At 44.4% G+C, this 27,336-nt stretch overlaps 1 protein-coding gene across 1 annotated transcript in view; it reads right to left on the bottom strand.

Moving 5' to 3' along the window:
- LOC105828684 (T-box transcription factor TBX20) overlaps window positions 1-13,701 on the bottom strand; it is a 59,519-nt gene extending 45,818 nt beyond the window's left edge. The window contains exons 1-2 of the mRNA XM_028192168.2: window positions 13,485-13,701; window positions 287-686 (exon numbers count right to left, since the gene is read on the bottom strand). Coding sequence (XP_028047969.1) covers window positions 287-686; window positions 13,485-13,668 — 584 coding nt within the window. The 5' untranslated portion in view covers window positions 13,669-13,701. The remainder of the gene's footprint in view (window positions 1-286; window positions 687-13,484) is intronic.
- Between the last annotated feature and the right edge of the window lie 13,635 nt (window positions 13,702-27,336).

Here is a 27,336-nt window from a genome sequence, read left to right as displayed (position 1 = left end):
TACGATTGGCGTATTCTGCCGTGGAATTCCAAAGTCTCTGTGAAATCCCTTACAACTGCCGATTCCATGCGACATAATTAGAAAGGAAGACATGGCAATGAAAAAAAAAAAGCACTTTGTGAGAAGCACGTTTAAAAAGACTTGTCGTCCAATCTAATGATTCTGTCGAACTTACCCCGTGTGCTACTTAACGTGTCTCGCATCGAGTTCCTCGAACAGACATCGAAACCCCTCCTGCCCCCTCCAATACTCACGCATCTCAACCCGATCGACACGCGTCACTTACCGGCCGGTCTTCGTGATGATCATCTCCGTGCCGAGGTCGTTGAACTTGTCCCAGAGATCCTTGGTCTCGAGGTGGCACTGAACGTCAGTCAGCTCGACGGAGTTGCAGCTAGTCCTCAAATGTTGCTTCCTCTCGTCCGCGTTGCCGCCGTCCGCGCCGTTCCGCGAGGGCGTGCTCGCCGTGAGATCGTCGGCCGACGACATCCCGTTGGGCTCCGGCCCGTCGTCACCGCTGCTGCACTCCTCCACGTCGACGTCCACCTCCTCGTCCTCGTCGTTCCCCGACGTCTCCGTGCGCTCGCTCTCGCCCTCGCAGTTCTCAGCCTCTTCGTCGCCCAGGAGGGCCTCCTCCGTCACCACCGTCGCCGTCGCGACAATGTTCACTGGCGACGATTCGACACCTGCAATAAGAGATCCTCTGATGTTCACTGCTGTCAACGAACGGCGACGCGAAAAAGGAACGATGCTCTAATTTGGAAAATTTTTATAGTAATTTGTAACATCAAATATTTGTAATTATCTACAAATATGCAAATAAATCTGCAAAACGTAAGACTTTGTAACAAAGTAAAATCAAACGCACACAGAAAAAAAAACAATATCAAACAATAGTATTAAATTAAAACTAATATATTCTATTTCACAAAATATATTATTTAAATATTCTTGCTACATATAAAACAATGATAACCTTGCTTATGTAATTTAATATTTTTTAAAGAATTTGATGATTTTTTTAATTTCAGCAAAATATACTATTATTTCAATTTGACTAAATTTGACTGAATTAAATTTTGTGTATTCAAGTGTTTATATATTTATATGTTTATATATTTCAATTAACTATATAAATACTTGAATTGAAATTTGTGCATTTAAGTTAAATGCATAAATAATTCTTGAACTGATAAGATTTTAATTTAGTTGAAAAAATTTGTCGAATTAACAATATATTTTTCTCTGTGTAATAGTCATCTAAAAGGCACAACATAATTGTTTTGATAATAATAGTGTTACAAAATTTTAATTATTAAAGATATTGTTTTTTTTATTTGATGTTTTCCTCTTATCTTATAAAAATTAATATTGAACGAAAAAACTTTTTATGAAACTATACAAGATTCTTCATGTAAGCAAATTATGTCTAACACTATGCAATTTTATTTTAATGTTTAACATTTCAACAATAAAGGTATTTTCTCAAAACAAGAATGTTCTCTTTTTTTTACATATCTACAACGATCCTGCCGGCTCGCGCGACAACTTTTATTATCCCTGGTTTTTCGAGATCTTTCCGAGCGGATCTCGATCGTGATAAGTCCTTTGACCTCCTCGGGCGCTAATTGCGACCTGACAACAATTACCATACTCGGTAATGTTATTACCCGAAAACGGCTGATCTTCGAGCTGCCGCTATTAAATGTTATCGTTAAAAACGTGTTGTTCCTGCCGACTTTGCATGCGTGGAACGCCAGCTAAGTTTTTAACAGCTGCATTTGAATATATTAGCAAAACGCGTAGCTCTCGTGTAATAAGAAATACAAGAGATTTCTTGCTATTAGCATTAATTTAGTAACATTATTTATTCGTCGTTGCAGCATGGCTCGTAACCTACAATTTTTATTTCCATTGTAATATCGATAATAATACCGAGATAATAAGTCGCCTCTGTTCCAGATTAAAACTTTCATCCGGCGAACGATTCCTTGGAGATCGCGGCCGTCGATCGGGACTCGACTTTGGGTCGAGATTTATCGCGAAATAACGGCGTCAACGACCGTCGCGTAAGAAACGCGGAAACGAAATCCCCGGCGAGGCAGGCGTTGCGATTATCGCGGAACCGCGTCGATTTAAATGAGCGAGATGAGCCCGGCCGATATATCGGGGGGCCGCCGCCTGTTTAATTAATCGACCGGGCCCCGCATCTGCCACAAGGTGGTGGCCGGCGCCTAATTAAACCGTCAGATTTTCAAGAAAGCCGATCCCGCCGCCGTGCCGGTGTGTACACAATGTTAATTGCGCCCGGCCCGCGATATCGATCTGTTAATTTGTACTATTCCGCGCGAACAATGCGTCTTCCGTTTTGCGCGCGTTTATCTCAAATTGGATCCGCCGGGCCGCGTTGTTCGCGAGCGCGGTGTGTTCACGCACGTGCGGGGCAAATTTATCGACGACAACGCGATTGTCGTCGACGAGAAAAAAAAAACCGGCTGCTCCTCCTCACACTTCCGCGCAAACTGCCTGTCCACGCGCGGAAAAGACACGGCCGGCCCCGTATTCTTACATTTCCACATCTTGGCACACAACGCGCGTCTACACACAGAGAGGCCAGATCGCGGCCGTCCGATACGGGGAATTTATTCGCTTAATGTGAAAATCGCGTATCGGCGGGAGAGCCGGGAGAAAGATCCGTATTATAACGTATTAGTATTAGTACATGAGCGCACGGAGCACCCGGAATCAAGATAACGGCACTCAATGTTAACGCGAAAAAAAACGAGAACGCAATAAATGTTTTCTAAAATATTTTTGAGAGGGTGGGAGGGCGAGAGGAAGGGAGGATAATTACCCGCGATACAGGTATACCCCGTCATATTTATCATTTATAAAGATGGTTCTCCGATAAATACGGGCGATAAATAGCCGAGTTCCCTTTCGTTTCCGGGGAGAACGGACTTCGCTAACGACTTAATGAGTTACCGAGCGCGCTTCTTCGCTCCGAGACGAGGGAGAGAGAAGTCTCTCCTTCTCTCGGTCTGCTTTTCGAATGAAGTAATCGAAGACCTTCCGCCGCTATACGTGGGCATAGGCTTTTGCTAGGTCTGAGAACGCGGTAGATGATCGCCGAGGCGCTAATTCGACGTGTCGCCTGCCGTTTTCTTTCTGGCTTCTGGTCACACACACCACACGCTAACTTCATCGCTTCTCCCCTCGTCGCGCTCGCAAACCGGTTCCGCTAAATTTTCGACGATAATGGCGGCGACGACGACGACGACGACGCACATTCAACGGCGATTATATATAATACTTTTGCTGTTTTGCGCGGCGTTGCGCGCAAACTCAGCAATTTGTGTTCCGCTTAGGCGAAACGGGTTGTCTTTCCTTATCGCAAACTGCCGGGGATTTCTTAATCGCCTCGAGATTATCTTTCCTCTCTGCTTGAAATTTGTAGAGTTCGCCTTTCGCGGAAAGTTTGATATCATTTTAATTCCGAAATACGAGAATCGTTTGGATTTCGATTTTCAATACAACTCCTAACGTAACGTAACGAAAAAATATTTCGTGGAAAACTGAATATTTAAAAAACTTTCAAAGCTTCGAGGAATTAAAACTTTTATTAACAATTATAAGTGTAAAGGAAAAGAAGATAAATATAGCCTACTATACTTTTTGGAGCCAATTTCTCAGACGTTTATTTTTAGTTACATTACGAATTAATTATTACAAAATAGGAAATGTAATATTATAAAAACTGCTATATTATCTGATAGAAAACACTTTCTTTGTACATGTTTTCAAAGTTTTATTTTTAGCTTTTGTTTAAAAAATACTGTTCAAAAACAAAGTAGTCGTAACTTTCCTCTAATTCTATTATTTCAATTTATTACACACGCAGAGACATATTTTTTTTCAAAAGCTGGGAGGGAAACAAATTAATTGATCGATTTAATAATTAACATATTACAACAAAAAGGTTTGAAAGCTCAAAAACTGCAATGTCATAAATTTAAAAAAATTACATTGTAATAATTCTAATGTTAAACGCTTTTACATGAGAGTTAATATCTGTTTTTCCACAGGGGGGAACAATTAGCGAGCGAGCAAACGGAACGCTAACAGTTTCGCGCGTGCGGAAATATTTACGGAATATCTGCGAATCAAAATGTGCGAATTTCGCGAAACTTGAACGCCAAAGTGACGCGAACACTGCTGCTGGTAGCGCCAGGAGGCGAAGCGCGTCTCGAGCGCGCACCGCAGTTACGCGCATCGCGTGCTGCTCGCGCGTTGCGTGCGTGCACATCTGCGTGCACGCACGCACGCACGCACGAACGAACGAACGCACGAACGCACGCATACACGCGGCCGGCTAATAATAATGCGCCGCGGAGGCCACGTCCGTGGTTCGCGTCGTGGCACGCGTGTCACATCGCTCGCGAGTTACGTGTAAAGAGGCGCGCGAACGAGCGAGCGAACATAAACGTACACACACACACATACACGCATACACGCGCACACGCGTGCATCTATCGCGTTTCTTTTTATGTTTTTATTTCGCGGGGTTTCGAAATCGCGCGATTTCCTCTCATTTGAGCCGCGTGTCAGCGCCGAGAACTGCGCGATTTCGAGGAAGAAGTTCTCGCGCGCGCGCGCGCGCGAGAACAGCCGGTGAACGTGCGCTCGATAGAGGGAAAAAAAAAAAACAGAGCCCGGTGTGTTAAAATTAACACCTCGACACGCGCGTCTCTCGCGTGAGCCGCGAAATGCGAATGCGTCGTCGTCGTCGGCCTTCCGCGACGTCACGCACGATGAAATTGCCCGGACGTGCATCTTGCCCCGACGTTGCTCGTTAATTTGCGAACAATCGGCTTTCCGGCTGAAAATCTAGCCATTCCAGCGACGACACGTTTTCTCCCCCTCCCCCCCCCACCCGTTTTTCTGAGAAAGAGGTGCATATATAGATAAACAGATAGAGAAATGAAGTCTGCTGCGCGGAGAACAACAGCTATGACGCGTTGTAGTAATTGATTAAGAAATTTTCTGAGTAAACGCAGCGTATATCCGAACGAATATTTTAAAATATCATTAGACTTATTATATAAATATCCGACTTCTTCATGCATAGAGTCAGCAGCGTTGGGTCAGATTGGCATTAAAAAAAATGTTTATATTTAATTATTATTGTCAGAGCCTTTTATCGTATATTATTTTATTACTTCAGTTTACTTAATTTATTGATCTAATTTGCATATCTCTCTCATTTTATCATATTTTGTGTGTCTTTAGAAAGCTTGCCCTAAAATTTCTAAATATTTCATTCATTCCTCCATTCATTCTCCTTCTCCCTCTTCTTCTTTCCTATCTCTCTCTTATTTCTTCTCGCACAGTAATATATCTTACTGAGTCTGTGCTCTTCCTTTATTAGCGATTTTTTTAAATACCATTTTTATTTATTTCGTTACGCAAGAAAGTAAAAATAGAAATAACTATATAATACTCTCTAAATTTCACAGAATAAACGTCACTCTAAGAGCGTGAAAATAGTGGTACTACAATATTTCGAGTGGTTTTCCATTCTAACAAAAACTTCAGTATTTTCATTCTACAAAATTTCCAGAGCGTAGAAATCCAGAGATAATTGAATAATTCCGACCAGAATCTATTCTAGTTCCATACGTGTCCCTGTTTCGTTTTCTCTTTCGACTCTTCCATTTCTCCAGCATTAACAAAAATATAAAAATGAGACAAATATCTCAGATACATATACAAGTTCGAAGTTACATGAAAGACACAGCGTGAAAACCGGGACACCGGACATTGTGTTCTTATTTAGCGCTACACTGTAAAAGACAGATGATGTTGAGCATCATTTGTGCCTCTTATTGGAAAATTCCAGTTCTAATGTGCCCGAATCTCGCAACATCGGCATAAGAGTTTTTCCTCTCACAGAGACACACAAATCGGCATACATACACATAGTTGTACGAGCACATAAAACGACACGATGGAGTAGAAGAATGCTCAAACGGAAGCTTTCCAAACAAATATGCAGAAGGAGTTGTACAAAGAGAAAGAGAGAGAAAGACAGAGAGAGAGAGAGAGAGAGAGAGGGGCAGAAAAGAGAGGGGTGAAGGGAAAGAGAGCCTTGTACAATGTGTGTGCGCACGCGCGCGGTCCCATGTTCCATGTGATCTTTTAAGACCAGAAGAAATATGACCGCTACTGACGTAAGCTTCCTTTTGCCGGGACCGACGGCCGACGACCACCCAGAATCCTGTCACCACTCGGGCGCCGCCGCTTACGGAAGGATCGAAAAGCCGTAAGCTAGCAAACGATCGCGTTACCGGAATCGCCGGGTTTTATCCCGAACGGAAAAGGAGGAACACGTACCTCCGCGTCGCGCAGGTATCGGGGTCGAGCACCAATTCCGCTGGCGGGAGGAGGGATGACTCCGAATGAAAATATATCGGCTCATTCAGAATCCAAGAGTGGCCTCTCTGATATGAATCGGGTGAACTCTCTCTCTCTCTCTCTCTCTCGTGCAGCTGATTCGTTCGAGCGAGACGGGTTTGCCTCCTCCAATTTCAACACTCTCGGTGTCACGAATTCGATTAACCCATCTCTCGATCTATTTACGTGTGCCGTGCATTAGCTACACGGAGCCCGGCTACCCGTGATTATCTGCGGATTATCGCGAAGAAAACGATTTTCGAATTACATAGCGCGCGACGTCACAATTGCGCCACGGAAAATCGCCACGTGATAATTATAATCCAAATGCAGGCCGCGACACGTTGCAGTGATACGGCTCTCGATCAGGGTGCTCTAAGAGAAATAATCGACGCGTGATCGTCGGACGGAAACGGGGCAAAAAAAAAGCGGGGCTGTGCCGCGTGGCGTTCATTTCGCAACGAGCCGTCAACACGACGCCATTAGAGAGAGGAGCGCGTTAAAAAATAAATTGCATTTCATTTAGATCGCGAGACACACGCCGACTCGCGAGGCTCGATCACGCAAAAGCACGCGGCTCCCGCAGCTAATTACAATCGCTGTAATACGATCCAGTCGAAGATGGAGAGTTTAGAACTTTTAGAAGAGCGAGTGCACCCTCCGTCGCGGGATTGAATCAGTTTTAAGGGATTCCGCAATATGACAATTGAATTACGCGTTGCACGCGTGCTATTCCTGGAGCGGGGGGATAGTTATTTTCGCGCCGCGCGCGTTATTTTCGCGTTCAAGTTCACACAGATTTTCAGCTGTAAACTCATCGGAGGGCGCGCATCTCTCACACACCTCTCGCAATATCAACCGGTCGATCGTGCGGAGGGGCTCGAAAGAAGATTATGTCGAAAATTAGGTCTTGTTAGTTCAATATACATCCATCCATAAAATGCACACCCATCCTTCTCTTGCTACGAGCTCCTGCTCCTTCAAATCCTATAAATACATAATCGTGGATACGGGATAAATAACTATGAGATTTACCGCATCTCCTTCGTTTAAATCCTCCTCGCGCGCAGGCAGGCCTGCGAGATCGTCTCTCGACGAGGGGACCGCTGATAGCGCGAGGCATTTTGTTTCGCTGGATACGCGAGCGAGCGTGGGATCAACCTTATCAGGGAGCCGGAGGATGAATTTACGTAATTCCTTAATCCGCGTAACCTTCACCACGGCGCGCTCTCGCGCACAGGGGCGGGAGAGGGTTTAAACCGGTTTGTAACGGATCCGCTAATTTCGCGCATGCGAGGGTCTCGGCGAGAGTCCGATTTCGCTAGCTGCGGGAAATTAGACGAGGAAGCGCGGTAAGGAGGGAGGAGGGGGAGAGGAGAGGAGAGGATGCGTACGTACTCACACCCGATCGCGGAACGCGAACCGGTTTCCGATCTCGCGCGTGGAAGCACGCAGGAAGCTCCGTCGATCTCGAAAATAACGCAGCAAAAAGGACGCAGCATCCGCGCGCGCGTGCGAGAGGGAGAGAGAGAGAGAGAGAGAGAGAGAGAGAGAGAGAGAAGAGAAATAATGGAAATTTTTTAAAAATAAAGAAAAAGGAGAGGAGCTCGCCCGCGGGCCCGCCTCGCAATCGATTGAAATCTGGGTTAAGCTGCGCGGCGATCGTTACTCGCGCGCGGCGGCCGCGATTTTTTTCCCTTCTGGCCTTCCTCTCGCGCGAGCGCGGGAATAATGGATGGATTCGCCGGAGACAACGGTGAATCTCTAATTGCGCGGTGGTATTTAATGCCCCGCCCACCACCTCGAGAGGACGCCCGCGAGCGCATGCGACGATTAAAGAATCCTTCGGATCGCCGACGGCGAGCGTAATGGCGTCGTTAAGTGCGCTAATGTGATTACCGGCTGAAAGGCGGCGGCGGATGGAGTCTCTCTCTCTCTCTCTCTCTTTCTTTCTTTCTGCGCAAACGACAAAAACGGCGAAGCGCACGATTTACGTTCGAGCCGAGAGAGCCGCGGCCGCAAGAATGCAGGTCGCGTGGAAAAACCGCGCGCGGAGAGAATTCGCGGAGAGGTTCTTTTCTTTTTTTTTTTTTACCTCCCGCCCCGTCCCATCTCGCCTCTTCTTATTGTCGTCACGTCGCTTCTTTCTTTCCGACGTCTCTTCCAGTACGCGCGATACTCGATGTGCAGATAGCGCGCGCGATTATCAACCGGCAAAAGTATTATTAGCGAACTACCGTTACCGCAAGAAAGACAATTTTTTTTTTTTCAGTTACCCCATCAGCTTATTCCGCAAACTCGTCGTCGTGCACACTCGAGGTCGAGGCCATTCCTTGCACCCGCGAGCGGGTGTAATTCTCCCTCCCCGGCTTTTGCCATTGTGAAATGTATTTTCGAGCGCTATACGCGGAACCGGCGGCGGTGCAAATTGTATTCGCGTGACTCTCCGAGCGAGCGTTGCAGATAAAAAAAAAAAAAAGAAAAAACGAGACGCATCGTAAACATTTTTCAGAAACGCTGAAAAGAGAATGAAGTGATAACGCCCATTTGAATGCATTAACACATTTCTTATCTCGTAATTTCGTAATTACGCCACACGCGCATCGATCGTCGCCGTGCGCAGACATGAGGGAATGCACACGCGACAATAATTTCGCGCGACGATGTTGATAGAAATACATACGCGATGGGACTTGCGCCGGCAATGGCGGATGACAAATGCTGTGCCTGACGGCCGCGTTATTACTTGATTTTTTATATTCGCGCCCACGCGCGCGTCTTCCGATCGGCGGCCGACTTTTTTCTTTTGCTATTTGTCCCGCGACAAGTAGCCCAGGAATTTCTTTTGCAATTAAACGCACAATTTTTCTTGTCGCATATGGAAACATCTCCCTCCTCCTCTCCTTCCCGACATGTGAGTTTTCCACGAGACGTTACGCGACTTTGGAATTTCCATAATTCTAGTGTACTTTATTCGGTCTGCAGTGAATCTTGGTGCTGCATGAATAATTTTTCTATTAATTTTCTTCTCAGGTCAGATAAACGGCGCGCCGACAATTTCGTCAGGCTAAGAAACGCAATTACTAAGCTACAGTTTTGCTTGATTATTCCGCATAAGCATGTATCTCTTCGTTTTAACAAATTTTATTAAATCTAAAAAAGATTTATAAAAATTATTACAAACAGAGGTATAGTCGAACAAAACTGTTTATTAGATCTAAAGGAATCTTTCACTCTGTATGGTTCATATGTTTATGTTTTCAAAGTTTTTCCTTCTCAAAGTTATATTTTTAACTTTTGTTCAAAACATACTAATCCAAAAACATTGTAATACGCCAGTATTTACTGACCATCCTCTATTTTGTTGCATATTTCTACATTTATGGTGTTATATGAACGTTTCGTGAACAGATGGGTCTTCGGATATGACGTCTAAGAATTTAGAACTTCCGTATTTCTAAAATATATCAAGATACAAGATCAAGATTTCGATAAAACTCTCCATTTACATTATATACTACATCATACTACTTGTATATTTCTATGCAGCTTACATCAATATCTGCATATCTCGACTCTTATTATTTTTATCTTTTTGTCTTCTGTTGCTCACACGTAATTCAGCTTATTTTAATTATATACTTCATTATTATATCTTAACGATGTCAATCTTAATAATCTGTAGTCCGTAGAACTTTTACACAGAAGACGTCACGTATAGAAAATAATAAAATAAGGCAATTCTATTTTTAAATTCAACTTATACGAAGATAAAATTTTCCACTGACAAAACGAATTCGTAACAAGGTCATTTTTATCCGGGTAACGGCGAAACGCTTGCGTAACTTCGCAGCTCCGTACGCGTTTCTTGGCCACCGGTGCCCCGGTGCCCAATTTGCATCGGGTTTCTTTCGTCAGCGTAAAGCACCATAAATCTGCGAAAGGGGAGTCGAGAGTCCGATCTCGCTAGATCACCATCTGCTTAGCGTGTCCGGGCGCAGACGCTCGTTAATTCTGGTGCGAACAGGTAAAATTTACGCGCGATTTGCTGGCAACGATTCGCCGGTAGGAGTCGTGGACCCGGGCGTTTCCGTTGCACGGAGCGCGACCCGCTATTTCGGACGCTAATTATCGCTCGGCTTGCCAAACGACGCTCTTTTTTTCTTCCGGCGCGCGCGCGCGCGCTCGTTCGCTCGATGAGTCGCGTATTCCTAATTAACGGGACAGCGCCCGCGATCAACACTCACTAAAACCGAGGTAGCGGAAAACCCAAACTCGACCGGCCCGCTGGCTTATCCGATCTCACGATCGCGGTTTTAATTAGCTCTTATTTCGAATTCGAAAACACCTTTCGAGAAATTATTATTTGAGATTCACACTATTGGAGGATATTCATTACGAAATAAAATAAAAAAAAGAGACATTAAGAGCTTCGCGACTTGGAAAATTCTATAATTTGCGTTATAAAAATATCTAGATTCCATTTGTCGACAAAAATTTTATTAGAAAGGTTTCCTTGGGATAAAAGAAACGTTTGCCAGTTCGCCTCGTTCTTAACTCAGCATAAATGATAATTATATGCCGATTACGTTTGTGTGGAAACGTCCGAGGATACATTGTCGGGGATGACTATAATTATCCCCGACTTGAACATACCAGCGCGCGTTTCGCCAACGGTTAGGCTAATAGCTGAAATGTTGAAGTTAACAGATGCGAAAATGTAATAGCCCGTTCGCCCGGACGGAGTCGTCGCGGGCCGTCGGACGGAAAAGCCCGCCTGTAATGTGGACAGAGGCGCTGTACGCTCCAACACCAACAAGCCCTAAATAAGCTCGTTAAATCGTAAACTCAGTTACCCCCTGAGATGAACCCGTAACTTAACCTCCTCCAACCCGAAAAGACTTTTACTGCGGCGCTAACAACCGCACGAAACGGTTTGATTCGCTAAATCGAATCTTCTGTGATGACACATGATGAAGTACGTGTCGTTTCTCAGAATACCAGACGTACGAACGCAATGAGAATTAAATCGTTAGGAATAATAATAACCTTTTAGCTGAGGAGAATTGATAAGGTAGACCAATAGGACAGAAAAGGAAGAGAAAGAGAGAAGAAGCAAGGGAGAGACCTGCAAGATTCGTTTACGTATTGATTACATTATGTCTATACAAAGTACTTATAATATATTGTAAACTATTATAAATTGGGCATTATACAGAAAAATATAATTGAGTTTTAAGATTTTTAATGTAATATGACTTTCGAGTACACTGATAAAATAAAATATGTAATAAAATATATAATATTATAAATTTAAAATAACAGAATATAATTTCCACTCTTAAATCTGTGCACGATTTATATAGACAATGTAAGATATCGTTTACATTGTATGTGTAAACTATTACAAATTGAATAACAATACGGAAAAAAGTAATCAAGTTTTAAGATTGTTAATGTACACTCTGGAGTACATTTGATAAAAATAGAAATATACATATAATTTCCGCTGTTGCTGAAGAAATCCGAATCTTTGATTCATAATTGACACACAGAACATTAATTTACATTATGCGTACTAATGTAATTATTAATCTTTTACGTTTTCTTAACATCCTGATATTTAATTCGTTTTTCGAATTAATCAAAACGCACATTTCTCAAATACTTGCCGATACTATATAAAAATAATGTGTTTAGCAAAATATAAACGAACCTCGGAAATCGCTACGCTTCTCGCGTTATCTTCAGCCTTTCCACGCGGAATTACGCAAGCTGTTCAAAAGATTATTTTACTCGTCTGCTCTCTAAAATTGCCGCGGAGACTTTTGCGACAATCTCTTTGACAATCGATTCGCTCTTGCGAAGCAAAGACGACAAGTAGTCGCGAAGATAAAGAGAACCGAACATAAACAATGACAGACTTCTCACGAGCACATTTTCGTCCCCGACTGTACGGAATTAGGAGCTGTCCTCGTGACGGACTACATTTACGGTGCCTTACGACACCGTAGAAGATACGATTAAATTGTTTTACGACGATGTTGCAAAGTGCGTTCCACCGTTTACGACCATCGCTGCCGGCGGCAGCGACGCGCGAAACGCGCCGCGCTATAGCGTTTATCACTTCGCCGTCTGACATTTCCATCAGCCCCGTTTCTCCCTCGCGTCCGTGTTCCGTTTTGCGACAGTTTATTCCTCGCGCTTTCCGTGCCACGGAAAATGTCATAAAGCGCCGCGGAGCGAAAGAGGGCAATCGACTTCGCGAGGCTAACGACTCCATCTTGGATCGACGGGCTAGCCCATGAAAACGCACAGGATGCCGATTGACAACGGGAGGGAAAAGAAAAAAGAAAAACAGCGTTGACTCTCAATTTCTCGCGATTTCTCACGTTTCGCGAGGCCGGGATCTACAAGCGAGTGAAGTGACTTCCTGTTTGTCAACGTTCTTATCTTATCGTTTCGCTGGAATTATGTCAGCGCAAACGACGCGTGGGATTAACGTTATCCAGATAAATTGTTATCGATAAGTAACGGGATAATCGGTGCGATCGGGCTACTCCGAAACGCGGCTTTCGCCTTTCAATCGTAAAACTGAAGCAAAAACGGTAGCCCCTTTAGCTTCTCATAAAAAAAAAAAAGAAAAGAAAAGAAACGTCGTGTCTCGTGAATTCGACCGAAGACCCGGGGTAACCCTCGTTTTTACAGTCCCACGTGCATTTTCACAAATTACAATGCGTAATGAATGGATATTACGGAGACGGTATTCAGCAGGGGGCGACCGAAGACCGCATATCCACATCGGCAAAAGTGAGGCGTCGTTGAAGAAATCATTCGTGTTTTTTTTTTTTCCTTTAAAGAAGGAAAAAAAGGGATAAGAGAATTCTTATCGTCGACAGCAACTGGTCAAAGCTGTTGGCCAAAGTTTTCGGCCAGTTGTCGACGATAAGTATTCCCCTATTCTTCATTACCGGCGGCAAGAAGTCTCAATCCTCGTAGTAAAAAAAAAGAAGAAGGGGGGGGAGACTCACGGTGATCGAGCGTGGAGCCAGCGACGAATCCTTTGCCGGCGGGGCATTCTAGGCTGGTGTCAGCGGTGGCAGCAGCGTTGCCGATGCCCTGCAGGTGGTAATGCCCGAAGGACGGACCCCTGGGCGCCATGATGGCCGCGATGCTGAAGTCCGTCGCTTTTCCCCTCTCCCCCTTCGTAGGCATCCCTCCTCGCGCGCGCGACGACACTTACTCGTACGTATGTACGTGTGCAGTTTAGTTTCTCGTTACTTCGATCCTTTTCTTCCTGCTCTCCCTCTCCCTCTCCCTCTCTCTCTCTCTCTCTCTCTCTCTCTCTCTTCTTTTTTTCTCTCGATAGTTTCTTTTTATCTCACCGTCGCGCGGTAGGTCCTTCACTTGTTCCTCTTTTCCAAGGAAAGCCGTAAGAACCCACTACCCTCACTTAGACATATTAAAAGTCTTTGTAACTTTGTTCCTTCGCGTCGACATGACGGCAACTCGCGGTAGCGAGAGAGGCGCCTCCACCTCCTCTCCCCTCGAGGCAATCGCGGCGCGCGCTTCCCCGGTTTACAATCACAATCTCTCCCGACAATTCGATCCCAGAAGAAGACGCTGGCCCCTCCAGAATTACGTCACAGTTATTCACCCTGGATCTACGGAGCGCTCTATACGCGTTGCGGCGATTGATCGCCGCTGTCGTCGATTTAACTGGCGAGTTCCCTGGCGAAGGAAACGTAAAACGTCGGCGCACCGACGCGTCTGCGCTGCTCGACTTCCCGGACTCCACTGACTCGCCGTTCCTCCTCCCACGCGCACCGACTGCCCCCCACCCGCCGTCGCCGCCGCACGGCGCGGCACCCGGTGCCGCTGCTCCGCGCGGCGTGGCGCACCCGCGGGCCCGAGAGAGTGGAGCGCAGCCTTGCGCGCGCAATATCGACCGGCTCCGTGGGCGGGACGACGACGACGCTCTCGGCCACTCGGGCTACTCTTTCCCGACCAATCGCCGGGCGAGCCGCCGCGTCACGTGACGCGACAAGGGCGGACGCGCGCGCGAGGGAGAGGTGCTTCCCCTCGCTCGCCACACCCTGTAAATCAGCGGCAACACAACCACGGACCACCACCACACCACCACCACCACCACCACCACCATCGTCGAACCCGACGCCAACCTCCCTACCAGCGACGACGACGACGACAACGACACGGGCATCCTCGGAGTGGCGTAGCAGCGACACTGTGGCCGCGCAACACGACGAAAGAGAGATCGATCGACCTCTCGCGCCGGATGGCCGGCGGTTCCACATACGATATATCCACCACGTATGTATACCCGGCTCCGCCGCGCTCGCAGTGGCGTAGAACGAGGCGAGGCTGCGGAGCAGACGGGACGACGTTCGTCGTCTTGAGAACGTTTTCTGAACCACCGCGCGCCGGGGTTTACGGATACCCTCTGATCAGACGCGATTCACCTTATCGGAGTAGGACAAAGATCGACCCGCGACTCGTTCGACTCGATGGTTAAGCCCCGTGGACATCTCGTTGTTGCCCAAGTTCACTGTGGTGCTCCAACATAAACAGATTGAATTGATTCGCGTGAGATAAGAGCGGAGCATGATGGGGATTTCCGTTTGGGAAAAAAATTAAGACTTTCCGTACGGAACGAAATTCTCCGCGCGCCGACGAAGATGTTCCGGCGTTGATTTTACCCCCGAGAAGGCGGCGCGATGGAGAATTTATTCAAGCCGAAAACCATGGATGCGCGATGGGATACGCCGACGATGTAATACGTTAGCTAAAAGCTTTCGCGAGCGGTTCAGGAAAACGGAGGAGGGTATGTTGTCTGTGCCGAGAATAATCATGAGGACCCCCAATGCGCCGCCGCGCGGTACAACCGCGCGTCGACAGTGCACATGATCCGTTTACGTCGGTTGTTATTTGTACGCTGTAATTTGCACGGGGGAAAATCTCTGGAGTTGGACCGGCGTAATACGCGTGTCTCTTCCGTAGTTTTTCCGTTTGACGCTAACTCACGTGTTGCATCGTTACGCCAGGATTGCGCGAACCTTTCCATCACGTCTGCGACATGATTAATAATACTCCTCATCGCGATTTCCATCTTCTAGAGGTCGACTTGTCCCTTTACTACATAAAGTATACTTATTTATGTGCCGTTTAACTGTCCCTATAATCATTTAATGTCAGGATTTCAAAATGCAAAAGTAGACCTGAAGTGTGCAGGACATTTAAATCATATAATTTATATGTAAGAGTTTTTGAGGTCACACACATTGAATACGAATTTGACAGAATTTCAAATTAAAATAACGGATCAAATATAGCGAAAAATTTTGTAAAATTTGTAATAAAAATTGATTGTATGTTTTATTTCTCTGTTTCTTTCTCTCTCTCTCTCTCTCTCTCTCTCTCTTTTATTTAATAATATTTTCAAGGTTGATAATATTATTAATACGGCTTTTATCTCGAAGAATTTAATAATATTAAAAACGCAACAATTAATAAATATTATAAGATTACAAAATACTAACAAATCTTTAAAAAGAAAAATTCATTCATTAATTTAATCATTTAAGTAATCATAATATAAAAAATAATGGAAAGTCTCAGAAAATGCTTTGGTATAAATTTCACATAAAATTCCAAAGTATTTTTTAAATTACTTTGATGGTTCTAGTGCTAATTCAACACTGAGTTAGTTTTATGCAACATTTATGCAAAGAAAGAGAATTATTTTATATATGAAGAGTACTACTATCTTAAATAATATTTGCAGCTTAATTTTTTTAATGTTAGTCGAATATCTGAATATTCACATTTACTAATAATCACCTATACATATAGCTGGCAAAAGTTGCTAAATATATTATACTAAGAAAAGATTTTGACTCTAATAATCAAATCCTACACTGAGAAAAAAAGTTGTTAATTTGACTAAATTTTCCAACTTGATTAAATTTCTTCATTTCAACTATTTATATATTTCAGTCAAATATATAAGTAGTTTAATTGAAGTTTAAGTATTTTACGTATTTAAGTTAAATGCATTGAACTAAAGAAATTTAATTGAGTTGAAAAATTTAGCCAAATTAACATTTTTTTCTCAGTGTACATGATAGTTACCTACTAAGTTTTAGTAAAATAATTTTAATCAAATTTTGGTGTAATCAAATATTTAATAATATTTAGTAACCGATTGATTATTATTATGATATTTAGTTACCATTATTTGATTACTAAATTTTTGATTATATCAACCGAATATTTAATAGAAATTACTTCAAATCAAATCTTGATTATTATTACCGCACTCTTCTTTTAATATTATAGTGATTATACCGTCAACATTTCTTTATGACTGCGTTAGAAACTGGGATCTCCGCCCCAGTGTTTTGCGGTGAATTTTTACTCAGGACACGTACCGCGGATATTCGCCGGGAACGATATAAAACGCGATCGAGTTCCGCGAGTATTATCGTCGGGAGCGAGAGACGAGGCGGGGGGGGAGGGGGTGGCAGAGGGACGGAAAGTTGGATAAACGTTATATGGCGAGCGGTAATAAAACCCTATCGAAGACACGACGGGGACCGTTCTGGAGGCCGCGTCTGCGTCTGAGGTGCATCCCGATCGATCAAACGCCACAAAGTGGGCCTCGACGAGACAATTTCGGCGGATCGACGAGAGGACCGGCGAGAGGTGACGCGGCGGAGGGGCGAAGGGAGGGGGAGATTTACGGCGTGTGTTTAGGCACTTAGGCGCTTTACCTAGAGCCCTTTATTATACTAATTTCTCGGGCATGTCAAAATACCTATCGCGTATACATACACCCAGCCTTCCGAATTCTATTCGACACGCTGGGTGCCCCCATCGTAGACGAGCACATAAAGAATTCCCCTCCCCCTCCCCCTAAATGCATACAATACGAAGCCCGGGCAGTCACCCTCAGTCACCTCTTTTTCTCTCTCTCTCTCTCTCTCTCTCTCTCCCTCTCTCTCCCTCTCTCTCTTCCTCCATCATTCGGGTCGCTTTCAGGTAGCCGGATAGGAGCTGGGTCACGCGCAAGTCGTCAAGTCGTCTGTCCTCGTGAACCGCAGGAACAAGCCAGTTCTTCAGGGTATCCCCTCTCTCCGTTTCTCGTCCCCGTGCCCCGTGCAACTTTCCACGGTGTTCTTTGAAACGGTTGCCGAGATGTGTCACCGTCGTCTTTCACAATCGTCATCCGTGGCGAATCATTTCTGCCATTTAACGGACTACTGTATCCACTTAACTGTGCATGCGCGCGCGCGCGCGCGCCCGATCGCGCTCGAAAAAGTCCTGCGGGTTTATTTGGAGCGCGCTGTTAATCGGATATTACCGTGCGGTTACAATATCGGTTCAGAGAGATCCTTTCGTGGATATTATTGGCGTCAATGGGTTTCGTCACGCGTGAATATATCGAATGTAAACATAACGAGTGATCGTTCTTCAAAACTCGAATAACTGTTTTTTTTTTTTTAATACCACAATAAATTACATTAGAATTACATGGGATTAAATTACATCGGTATTACCGATGCGATCCGCGCCGATGAGATATCGCTTTAAAATGGAATACAGAATTCACCTTGTTTTTATTTCGTAACCGCTTGTGCAGCGAGAATGCTGCCAATTATCTTTTTCTCGCGCTTCACAGCGAAAAGATAAGAAGACCGTTCGCGTGAACGTTTTGCAATCTCTCGATCGAATTTATTAAAATTCCCTTTCTCCTGACAAACGTCGTTTTTCCTAGTGGTGAGTCGCTCGCTTCTACGCCGGTTGTTGCTCGCGGCAACCGGCTGGGACGGCGGCAACAGCAGCAGCAGCAGCAGCAACAGCAGCTCGGATGCAAATTGCATCTCGACGGTTCGCGGGTGGGAAAAATAAACGAGAAATAAAATGAGCGTGTCGGAGCAGAGGGAAAGGAGAGAGGAGGCGAGCGAAACCCACCGGAGCGAGGCTGCTCGATGACGGGGTCGGGGGATGCGAGAGGGGAAGGTATATCATGGTGGAATGGCGCGGAGGGGAGGAGGGCGCGTTGGCCGAAGGTGGACGCGCGGAGAGCCATGACAGGGCGCGCGTCGCGTGGAGGAGGGGGACAGGGAGGGGGAGGGAAGGGTTACGCGGGGATCATTCATCATCCGAGGAGAAGAGAGGCCTGCGCGTACACACCACCGTGTACCACACCACTCACGTTATACCGATGGTGGTGGAAGGCTGCGGCTGTTGGAGGAGGTGGCAGGCCACCCACGCGGAACGATCGGGTTCGGTGGCGATCCCGAAGCCGAGTACACCGACACCAGCGAGACCGATCTTATCGCAGCTCTCTCTCTCTCTCCCTCTCTGCGTACGACTGGCGCCGTGGCCAGGTGATCGGCGTGTTACGCGACGCGCGTTTAGACCTTTGATAAATTATTTAACAACTTTCGCGTTATCGTGGAAACTGTGTCTGAAGCCGTAATTCAGGACGATAACCGGGGACTCTCCGCGTCGACCACCCCGTCGCGTCGGCCGACGAATCCGACGGGCTGAAATAAAAATATTAATAGTAGATAGGTTCGTGTGACCGAAGTACATTACGTTAGAATGCCCGACGTATATAACTGATGTTGAAGATATGGCGAGAACACTGTCCGCGTAGACGGTCACATTCCGGTATCTGAAATGGTCGAAAGTAATGCGCTGTTAAAATTAAGAGTCTTGATACGGGAGGTTTCCTGCGCCGGACAATAAAGAGACGTTACTTTATCAGTCGCGCTTAAATCAGTCCTATTCACAGTTGGGCCTCCTCCAACCTCAGCCTCTTCCCCACCAAAACGACCGCACGCCAGAAACCAGTCGGGCGGAGGTTACAAACTCTCCGAGCGATCTCGTGGCACGAGCTACTCGGCAGCTCCTTCGAGTGGTTTTCAGAGAGAGTAAACACACGGTTCCTCTCCACCCAGGCCACCCCCGCCCAGCCTCGGGCGCGGTCCTAATAATAACGACGAAATTGCCATTTGCGGCAATAACGAGGAGATGATGTCGGGGAAGGACAACGAGTATCCTGTCGGTCGGCGCGGAAAGAGGGAGGGAGAGAGAGAGACGAGAACAAGGAGGAGGGAGGGAAGAAGCGGGGAGGGTAGAAAAGGGACGACATCAACGGACTCGTGGAAAGACACGGGCTTCCGACGGCTCGAGGACCGCTAAGAGACCTCGATTTCGCTCGAGAGTGTCGCGGCGCCAGCAGCCCTTTCCAGAAAGCCCTTCGGAAAGTGAAACATAATGCCGTGTAAAATGAGAACTCGTGTACATAATTCTTGAGGAATGTGTCTCCCATGAGAAAACCGTGGCACTAGGAAAAAAAATATTTATTAAGTGCTTGCAGGCACTTTTTGTTTAACGAAAAGAAAAGTCCGAGAGACACGATTGTAGTAACTACAATTTATTCCGACTGGAAAGTGAAAATTATATGCTAATTAAATGCTAATTGAGTCGGGATATTAATAAGTAAATTTCTATTAGTGCGCTGTATACATTTCTAAAACTTTGATTTAAATCTGTTCGAAGACACATAATTTAAAGTTTTTATAAGAAAGACTTGGAATTTTTTTAACGGTTCTCTCTCCTTCTGTCATATTTTACGGAGGACATTTGTATTGCGAGGACATTTTCTTTCAGAACAAAAGAGACGATAACTTCTCCGCAGGTCGCACCACATAGGCGAGGCAGTTAAACCAAGGTAGCCCACGTTTAAAGAGAAGAAGCAAACATGAAAAGAGAGAGATCAGAGAAAGTACGAAGAAGGAGAAAGTAAATCGGGGAGAAGAAAAAGAAGGAGATAGGGCAGAAGAGGCGTAAAAACACGTGTAGGGGGCAGGAGCCGGGCTATGTTTCCCATGAATAATCCATGGCGAGGCGCGTACAGAACGCTCGCTTTCGTATATATCCGCAACCATAATCATACCGGGAAATGGCAGCACTGTGCTCGCATTGACGCCGCGACGAACGATGTGGATATATAGGAGCCATCGGAGAGTTATACGTGCTGCCATAACTCGGCCTAGTTGGGTGAGAGGTTCGCTATGCGGGAATCGACCCCGAAGTTGTACCTGGGGAGACCTGGGGGAGAAACGCTGGCGAAACCTCCTCCGTCGTGACTCGTGAATCGACGAATCCTGATGACCGGCCTCGCCGTATTTGTTATTCCGATGAAACAAAATCCAGATATTAGGAAGTAAAAATTTAGTTCTACGACAAACTAATATTACAATGTGACAATTAGAGGGTAAAGGGAACGATAGAACAAATATCTAAATAAAATTTTTCTATTTTTACGCTTCTTCGCGCATTTTAAAATTATATTTAAAGTCAAATAAATCTCTTTTAAAACTCCGTGATTATGTTTCTCCTGTCTCGGAAGTGGAGCTTCCTTTACTGAAGTCACTCGGCTGGAAAGGGTTAAATACCTGCCTAAGTTTGCGGTGGACCGCATCATATACTATATAGCACACCTATCTACCTACCTGCTGGCGTTGTTGCTGGTACATAAACGCAACACGCCGGTAGGTATATCGCCTTGGGCCCATTCGGAATCGTCTACCTGCCACGACGATCGCACACGGGGCCCGATGTATTAAACGTCGCACGATGCTTATCTAGGTCCTATAGCTAGTGCGCGGCCTCTACAAACTTACGCGCGTAATTTGCGACACAAATACTTGGAGCGATAGATATGACGAAGCGCGATTATTCAATCGATTATTTAATCGGTTAATTCGCGCGCGTCTTTTATCGATTGATTACTCAATTTTATCAATATACTTGATCTTTCTATCGGAGACGCTGTAAAGTATACATGGATTATGCTACAATTTGAATTACAATTACTTGTCTAACAATATTATAAAGTACATCAAATAACATTAGATTGATTAAATAACATTATCATCTCTAATTAAAATTCGGGGATGTTTAAAAACAAAAATAGGAGAAAAACGAGTTAGTAGGAATGTTAAATCGGAGCACGACTGCGCCAGTTGAAATAATATCCAAAACGTCTGTGTACAATGCCTTATAATAAAAGGTGTGAAATATTTTTATCCGAGTAAGTATTCTTATCATTTCTCTGCTTAATTTTACCTAGAACGAATGTCTGCACGCGATAACAGCGACTTAAAATTCCACGACAACGTCGAAAATAGTATTGTTATCTATTATCGTCTTCATCGTACAGCTCGTATCAAATCGGCAAAAATTGTGCGACGACGATCTCAAAAATACCACGACGCTGAATTTTTTACGCATTTATGAGCTGGTCGAAGATGAACTCTCGCGCCGCTATAGACTCGCTCATTTTCACTGTCTTTTTTTCTATGAGATCTAGTAAAAATCAACGACGGGGCGAGATTAATATCGAAGAAAAAATGCAATCAAATGTAAGCAATAAATAATAATAACAATATAATTAATGTAATAAATTAATTTAATAAAAAGTAGAGAAATAAAGAAAGAAAGAGAGAGAAAGAGAATTAATAAATACAAAATGTAGAGATTAAAATATTAATTTGTATACATGAAATTTGAAAGAAAAAGAGGGAAATTAGTATAAGGTAAAATTTATTACAATTCCGAGAACACCCATCGTCACGAAACATTTTCCAGCGAAATATCTTGGATTGGAAAAATAAATCGTAAAAGAGTAAAATTCGGAGAACGAGCAGGAACGCAATGATAAATCCGCCTTTTTATTGAAAAAGTAGAAAGAGGAGGAAAAAGAGCGAAATGCGCTGAGCGGATAGATACCACCGAAATCGACGGAAATCCTTTTGAATGGGCACAAAGCCCACGGTCACGTGGGTGAGCCCCGCGGGAGGATGGAATTCCAGGAGGACCGGCGTTACAACGTGTTTCACACTTCGAGTTTCACCCGCCCACGCCCAAACAAATATATAATGCGACATTAGAATAACAAATGGCGGCTGAGGCGTCCACGCCTGAGAGCCACGGGGTGCCGTAGGTGCACACACCTAACATAAATACTAATACGGACATAAATAAGTGCATGCTTACCGCGCCTCTCCTTCGTGGCTCGAAGAAAAATTCTGCGTGGAGCAGTCTCAAGGGGAACGCGATAAAGAGGAAACGCGGAGGAAAAGTTGTGAGAAGTTGTCTTGCATTCGGATAGGATTAAATTCTAAAGCCACCACGAAAATCCATTCCCGAAAGGAATTCCGGGAATGCTTAAACTTGAACAATACGAATCAGATTGTGTAGATTCTCTTTTCTCGATTTAATTAACATTTGAATAGCGCGATCGTTATAGAAGTCAAATATTTCCTGATGACCAGCCAAGATTTAGCTTAATAAAAAAATCCTAATCAGGTTTTAATTTAATACAAATCGACAAAAATATTAAACAATTGCTTCCGCATTGTCATAAAATTCGCTATTAATTTCACAAAATTTTATTCATATTCAAGTAAAGAGAGAGAGAAGAACAAATATTTATAACTTCCTTTGTCTTCTTTATTTTGTTTCATATTTTTTATTAAAAAAAATATATATAAAAAGTTCCTCTGGACGTGATGAATAAAGCTCGACTGTTTCTTTTCATTTGTCGCGCGCTTGAATAATATGCTAATAAAATACAATGCATATTCCGAGATGTCAAATTTAGGTGTCCCCGCTGTTAGAATGCCACTAATACACGTCCAGCACAGGCGGATGATAAAACGCAACAACGACGGACAGAAGTCGCGGCGTAAAAAAAAAATAACGCCGATCATTTTCCTCCCCTCGTCGTCCCAGGGCATATCGCACTCAGCGACTCCCTTCCATTCCTGCCAACCCTTCGCTGTTGTTATCCTGCGGGATGTAGTTACACGATGCCAAATGGCCGCCCGGGGACTCTAATCGAAATTAGTTTTTTAATTGAGGGGACTTATTTAGTCGTTAAGACCTGGAAAGGGGCGAGGGGCGCCAAAAGAGGAGACGCAGAACGAGCACTTCGACTTTTCTCCTCCGGTCATTTTCCTTCAACCGCTCAATCTGCTTTTTATTTAAATCGCCGCCTCCTTTTTACGCGGGATATCTCAGCCGGACTGTAATTATTGCGGGTATCGTTACGGCCGCTTATCGCGAGACAAGGTACATCCGCGTAATTATCAAATTCCTTACATCTGTGAGTAAGATATCAGATGTACGGGTAAGCTGATACAGTGTAAACGAAGTGAATTTGCGGAACAAAAACTAATTATACGGAGAAAACAATCTGAGCAAATTTTTCTTTTAAAAAGGATAATAAACGGATATTTATAATTTAAATGGAACAAAATCTGATTTATTGAGCATAAAATTATTGGAACGTTTAGAATGGATTGTTCATTCAAAACATGACGGACAAACATTTATTTTGTCCGAACTAAATGATCGCAAGACCATTCCATCCATTTGTTACGTTTCGATAGTTTGAAATCATTATTTTCTAGATGTATTTCTCAATGAATGCATTGGTCATGTTAAAAATATAAAAATATTTAAATATGTGAAAATATCATTATTTATCTTTGATTTTAGTTTTTCGTGTGTTTTTGAAAAAAGAATCTTATACATTTTTATGTGCATTTTAAATATGGCAGCGTGTCGTGTAACAGTAATATTTCACAAAAGCTCTTTGGCTACTGTAAATGTTAATTTCGATATATATGGGCGTTTGTTTTATTCTTTCTTCATTTCATAAATTAAGAGATTAAATGCACGTTTTTAATCTTAAATAGAATTTTGTGAAACACCCACTAAAACATTGCCAGTCGATATTAATTATTTATTTCCGACCGGCGACTTGTTTACGACTTAAATCGCGAATCAATTAGCATAACTCGCCGGACCGTGCGCGGAATAGTCTGTGAATTTCACGAATGTTACGGAACAAGGCCGGGCCATTAACCGGATAAGTTTCTCGACGCCAGGACGACGAGGAGAGAAAGGTCACGAAGGATGAGGTCGCTTGGTAGGACGACAAGGAGAGGAGAACGAGGGGGGGGGGAGAGAGAAATAATGAGGAGAGGATGAAGAGAGTATCTGGGCATAATTCGCGCTCAAATATCGCTCCGGAAGATGGAAAAGGAGGACGCGGGCGGAGAGGAGCTCGGCGGTACGGGACGTTCCTGGATAATTTCATAATTAGCGGGAGGCAAAAAGCGAGCGAAGCTCGACGAGTTCCATCAAGCGCGATCTCCAGTCTCGATTGGACTGGGACTATTAAAACCGCGGAGGATATTAAAAATTAATAACGCGATCTTCACACGCGACGCTCTGGTTAAATGTGAAAAAATGATTTACAACATCCTCCGGTAAAGAGGGGAAAGGGAGGGGAGGAACTTTCTCGCTCGCAATTATTCAACGATTTCGGAAAAGTAACGAGGAATTATCTTTTATTGGATAATTTAAGAAATTACGGGGAACTATCTCAATTCTCAATAAATGGCGCACTAAACGGCGCACGTTACGAAATCTGCTGCGTTGCCAGTTTCTTTTCAGTTCTCATAACGAGTTCGCTGAAGGCACCAGTCGTACCGTTTCGAACATTTCCACCCCCGAGCTGAAATTAAAGCCGCCGCACCTCCACCGTTTCCCGAGGCCTCGCCTCTCGCCGGGCTTTTTTTCCGAACCAACGAGAAAACAAGCGAAATTTACTTTACGAGTCCCCGCCAGCCCCCGTTTAGAATTACTCGTAAATCTGTGCCACGGCTTGTCCGAGGGGGAACCAGCTCTCGACCCTGCTTGCTCCCTCCTCGCCCACTCTCCCCGTGGAGATTCCGCCCTGAACGGGACAGTCCGGTCGATAAAACAATTGCCGGGGGGATAATCGGCATTATTTACGCCGGATTCGGCGTAAGATACACAACGGCACATGGGGTGGCAGCCGGGGGATGCTGCAGGGGAAAGGGAAAGGTTACGTGTGTGCAACCACCACGAGGGTGAAGACCCGCGGAAGATCTCCCGGCCGGTTATAAGCCCAAGAGGGGAAGGACTGATCTCCTAGCGGCGGTGTATGGCTCACGGCTTATCCCACCCTGCCCGCCCTCGTGGTTAAAGTGGCTCCAATTAGACACGTCGCTAGATCTCGATGTCAACCGAGTGTGCAAACCCGTTTTGCCTTCCTCTCTCCCTTTCTCTCCTCCCCCCCCCCCTTTGTCCGCAAACCTTCACCGTGCCGAGTTGTCCCCCGAGGACGAAGCGACGAGCGGACATGAAAGCTACTCTCCCCCGCGCGCCTCTGCCCTTCCCTCGTGAGCCTGAAAAGCCGAACTTTATGAGGATTTAGCGGTCGCGCGTGTCTATTACCGCCGCGCGTCGATCAATTCGCCGCTAATGGGTCGCCGTGCGTAATCAAGCGCGAAGGGGTTGCAATTAGCTTCGCAATTGGATCTTCGTTGCGTAGGAGAGGAACGACGAACGGAGAACATCAAATCTTCTTGCGTTAATAATAAATATTCTAGATGTACTTTATCAGTTTGGAGCCAAATCCCAGTTGTGTGTTCACTATAATATAGTTCCAAGTTTTAAATCAACACATTTTGTATAACGCAAAAATTGCTGGAATGTTACAATTTTGTCTTTCTTTAAAAAATAACGATGGCGTACTTATACGTGTAAATAACTACTTCTTTACATAACGGGTGTTTCTTATGTAGTTTTAACTACATTAAATTAGATATATATAATACATTGAAGCATAACTTGTTACGTAAATGATAGGTAGCATTTGCACATTCACGAAAGTAGATACAATTAATTAATATGTGATTAAGAAATAATATTTTATATAGCAGATCACAAATTGTGTCGATTGGGATTGTTTCCTTTTTCTCTTTTAAACAAAAACAACAAAATGTTGCTTTGGAAATAAAGATGTTACATCTATTATCTATTTATTGGCGTATTGTCGATGTTTCGCGAATTGGCGAACTTTCATCTGTCGTCTGTCGCGAGAGAAAGTAGCATTCAGAGATTTTCCAAGACGTAATGAAGACTTATATACCACTGTCATCGTCATAAAGTAAATAACCGCGACGAATTCAGTCCGCGCGTTCTACTGATACCCTCAGACCTGTTTCCAACCTGTGGTGGCTTTACGCTCGTCACTGCATTCTTCTACGTCGCAATAAAATCTGGACCCTGGTTGGTCAGGTCCCGCGGAAATGAAAGCTGCCATAAATTATTGTTAAAAAATATAATGCGCTGTGGAAAAAGGTCAATAAAAACTATCATGCCATTAATTTCAACTGACAAATGCAGAGTGTTCATTATAGTTCCTCAAAGGAATGTTACGTAATAATCTAATATAAAAGAATAAAAATTTTGCAAGATCTTCAATTTCCCAGTCTAAAAAATAATAATTTACAATGATGTAAACAAAATTTGTAAATTTTTTTAAGTACAAATTAAAAACTTCGGGACAGAGAACTTGTCAAAGATCATAAAAATGCAGAATTCTCAGAATCACTTCTTTTCGAGTGCGAAAACATCGGATGATTTCAAGGATTTCGTTGTATTGTACGAATTCACAGGATTCAATTTAAGAGAGAGAACTCTTATTCCTACGCGTCGCGGTTTTGTAGCCTCGTAGCCGCTTCGGCGCCGACAAAGGGCCGCCCTTTTTCTTCTAGTCGTCGAGTATCACGGAAGACGGCCGACAGATGCCCACGGAATCGCGTGTCGGCGTTTAAGCAGGCGGGCATGATTTTCGTTTAAGCACGCGGCTAAACGGCCGTACGAAAGGGCCATGCGCGGCCGGTTACTCGCGGCCATTGTGTCGGCCATCTTTGTCGATCGGGGCCCTATTACACCTTGGGTTCC

The sequence above is a fragment of the Monomorium pharaonis genome, chromosome 1, assembly GCF_013373865.1.
Source record: "Monomorium pharaonis isolate MP-MQ-018 chromosome 1, ASM1337386v2, whole genome shotgun sequence".
NCBI classification, from domain to species: domain Eukaryota; kingdom Metazoa; phylum Arthropoda; class Insecta; order Hymenoptera; family Formicidae; genus Monomorium; species Monomorium pharaonis.
The sequence above is the reverse complement of the archived record's forward strand: the minus strand, read 5'-3'. Positions and strand labels throughout refer to the sequence as shown.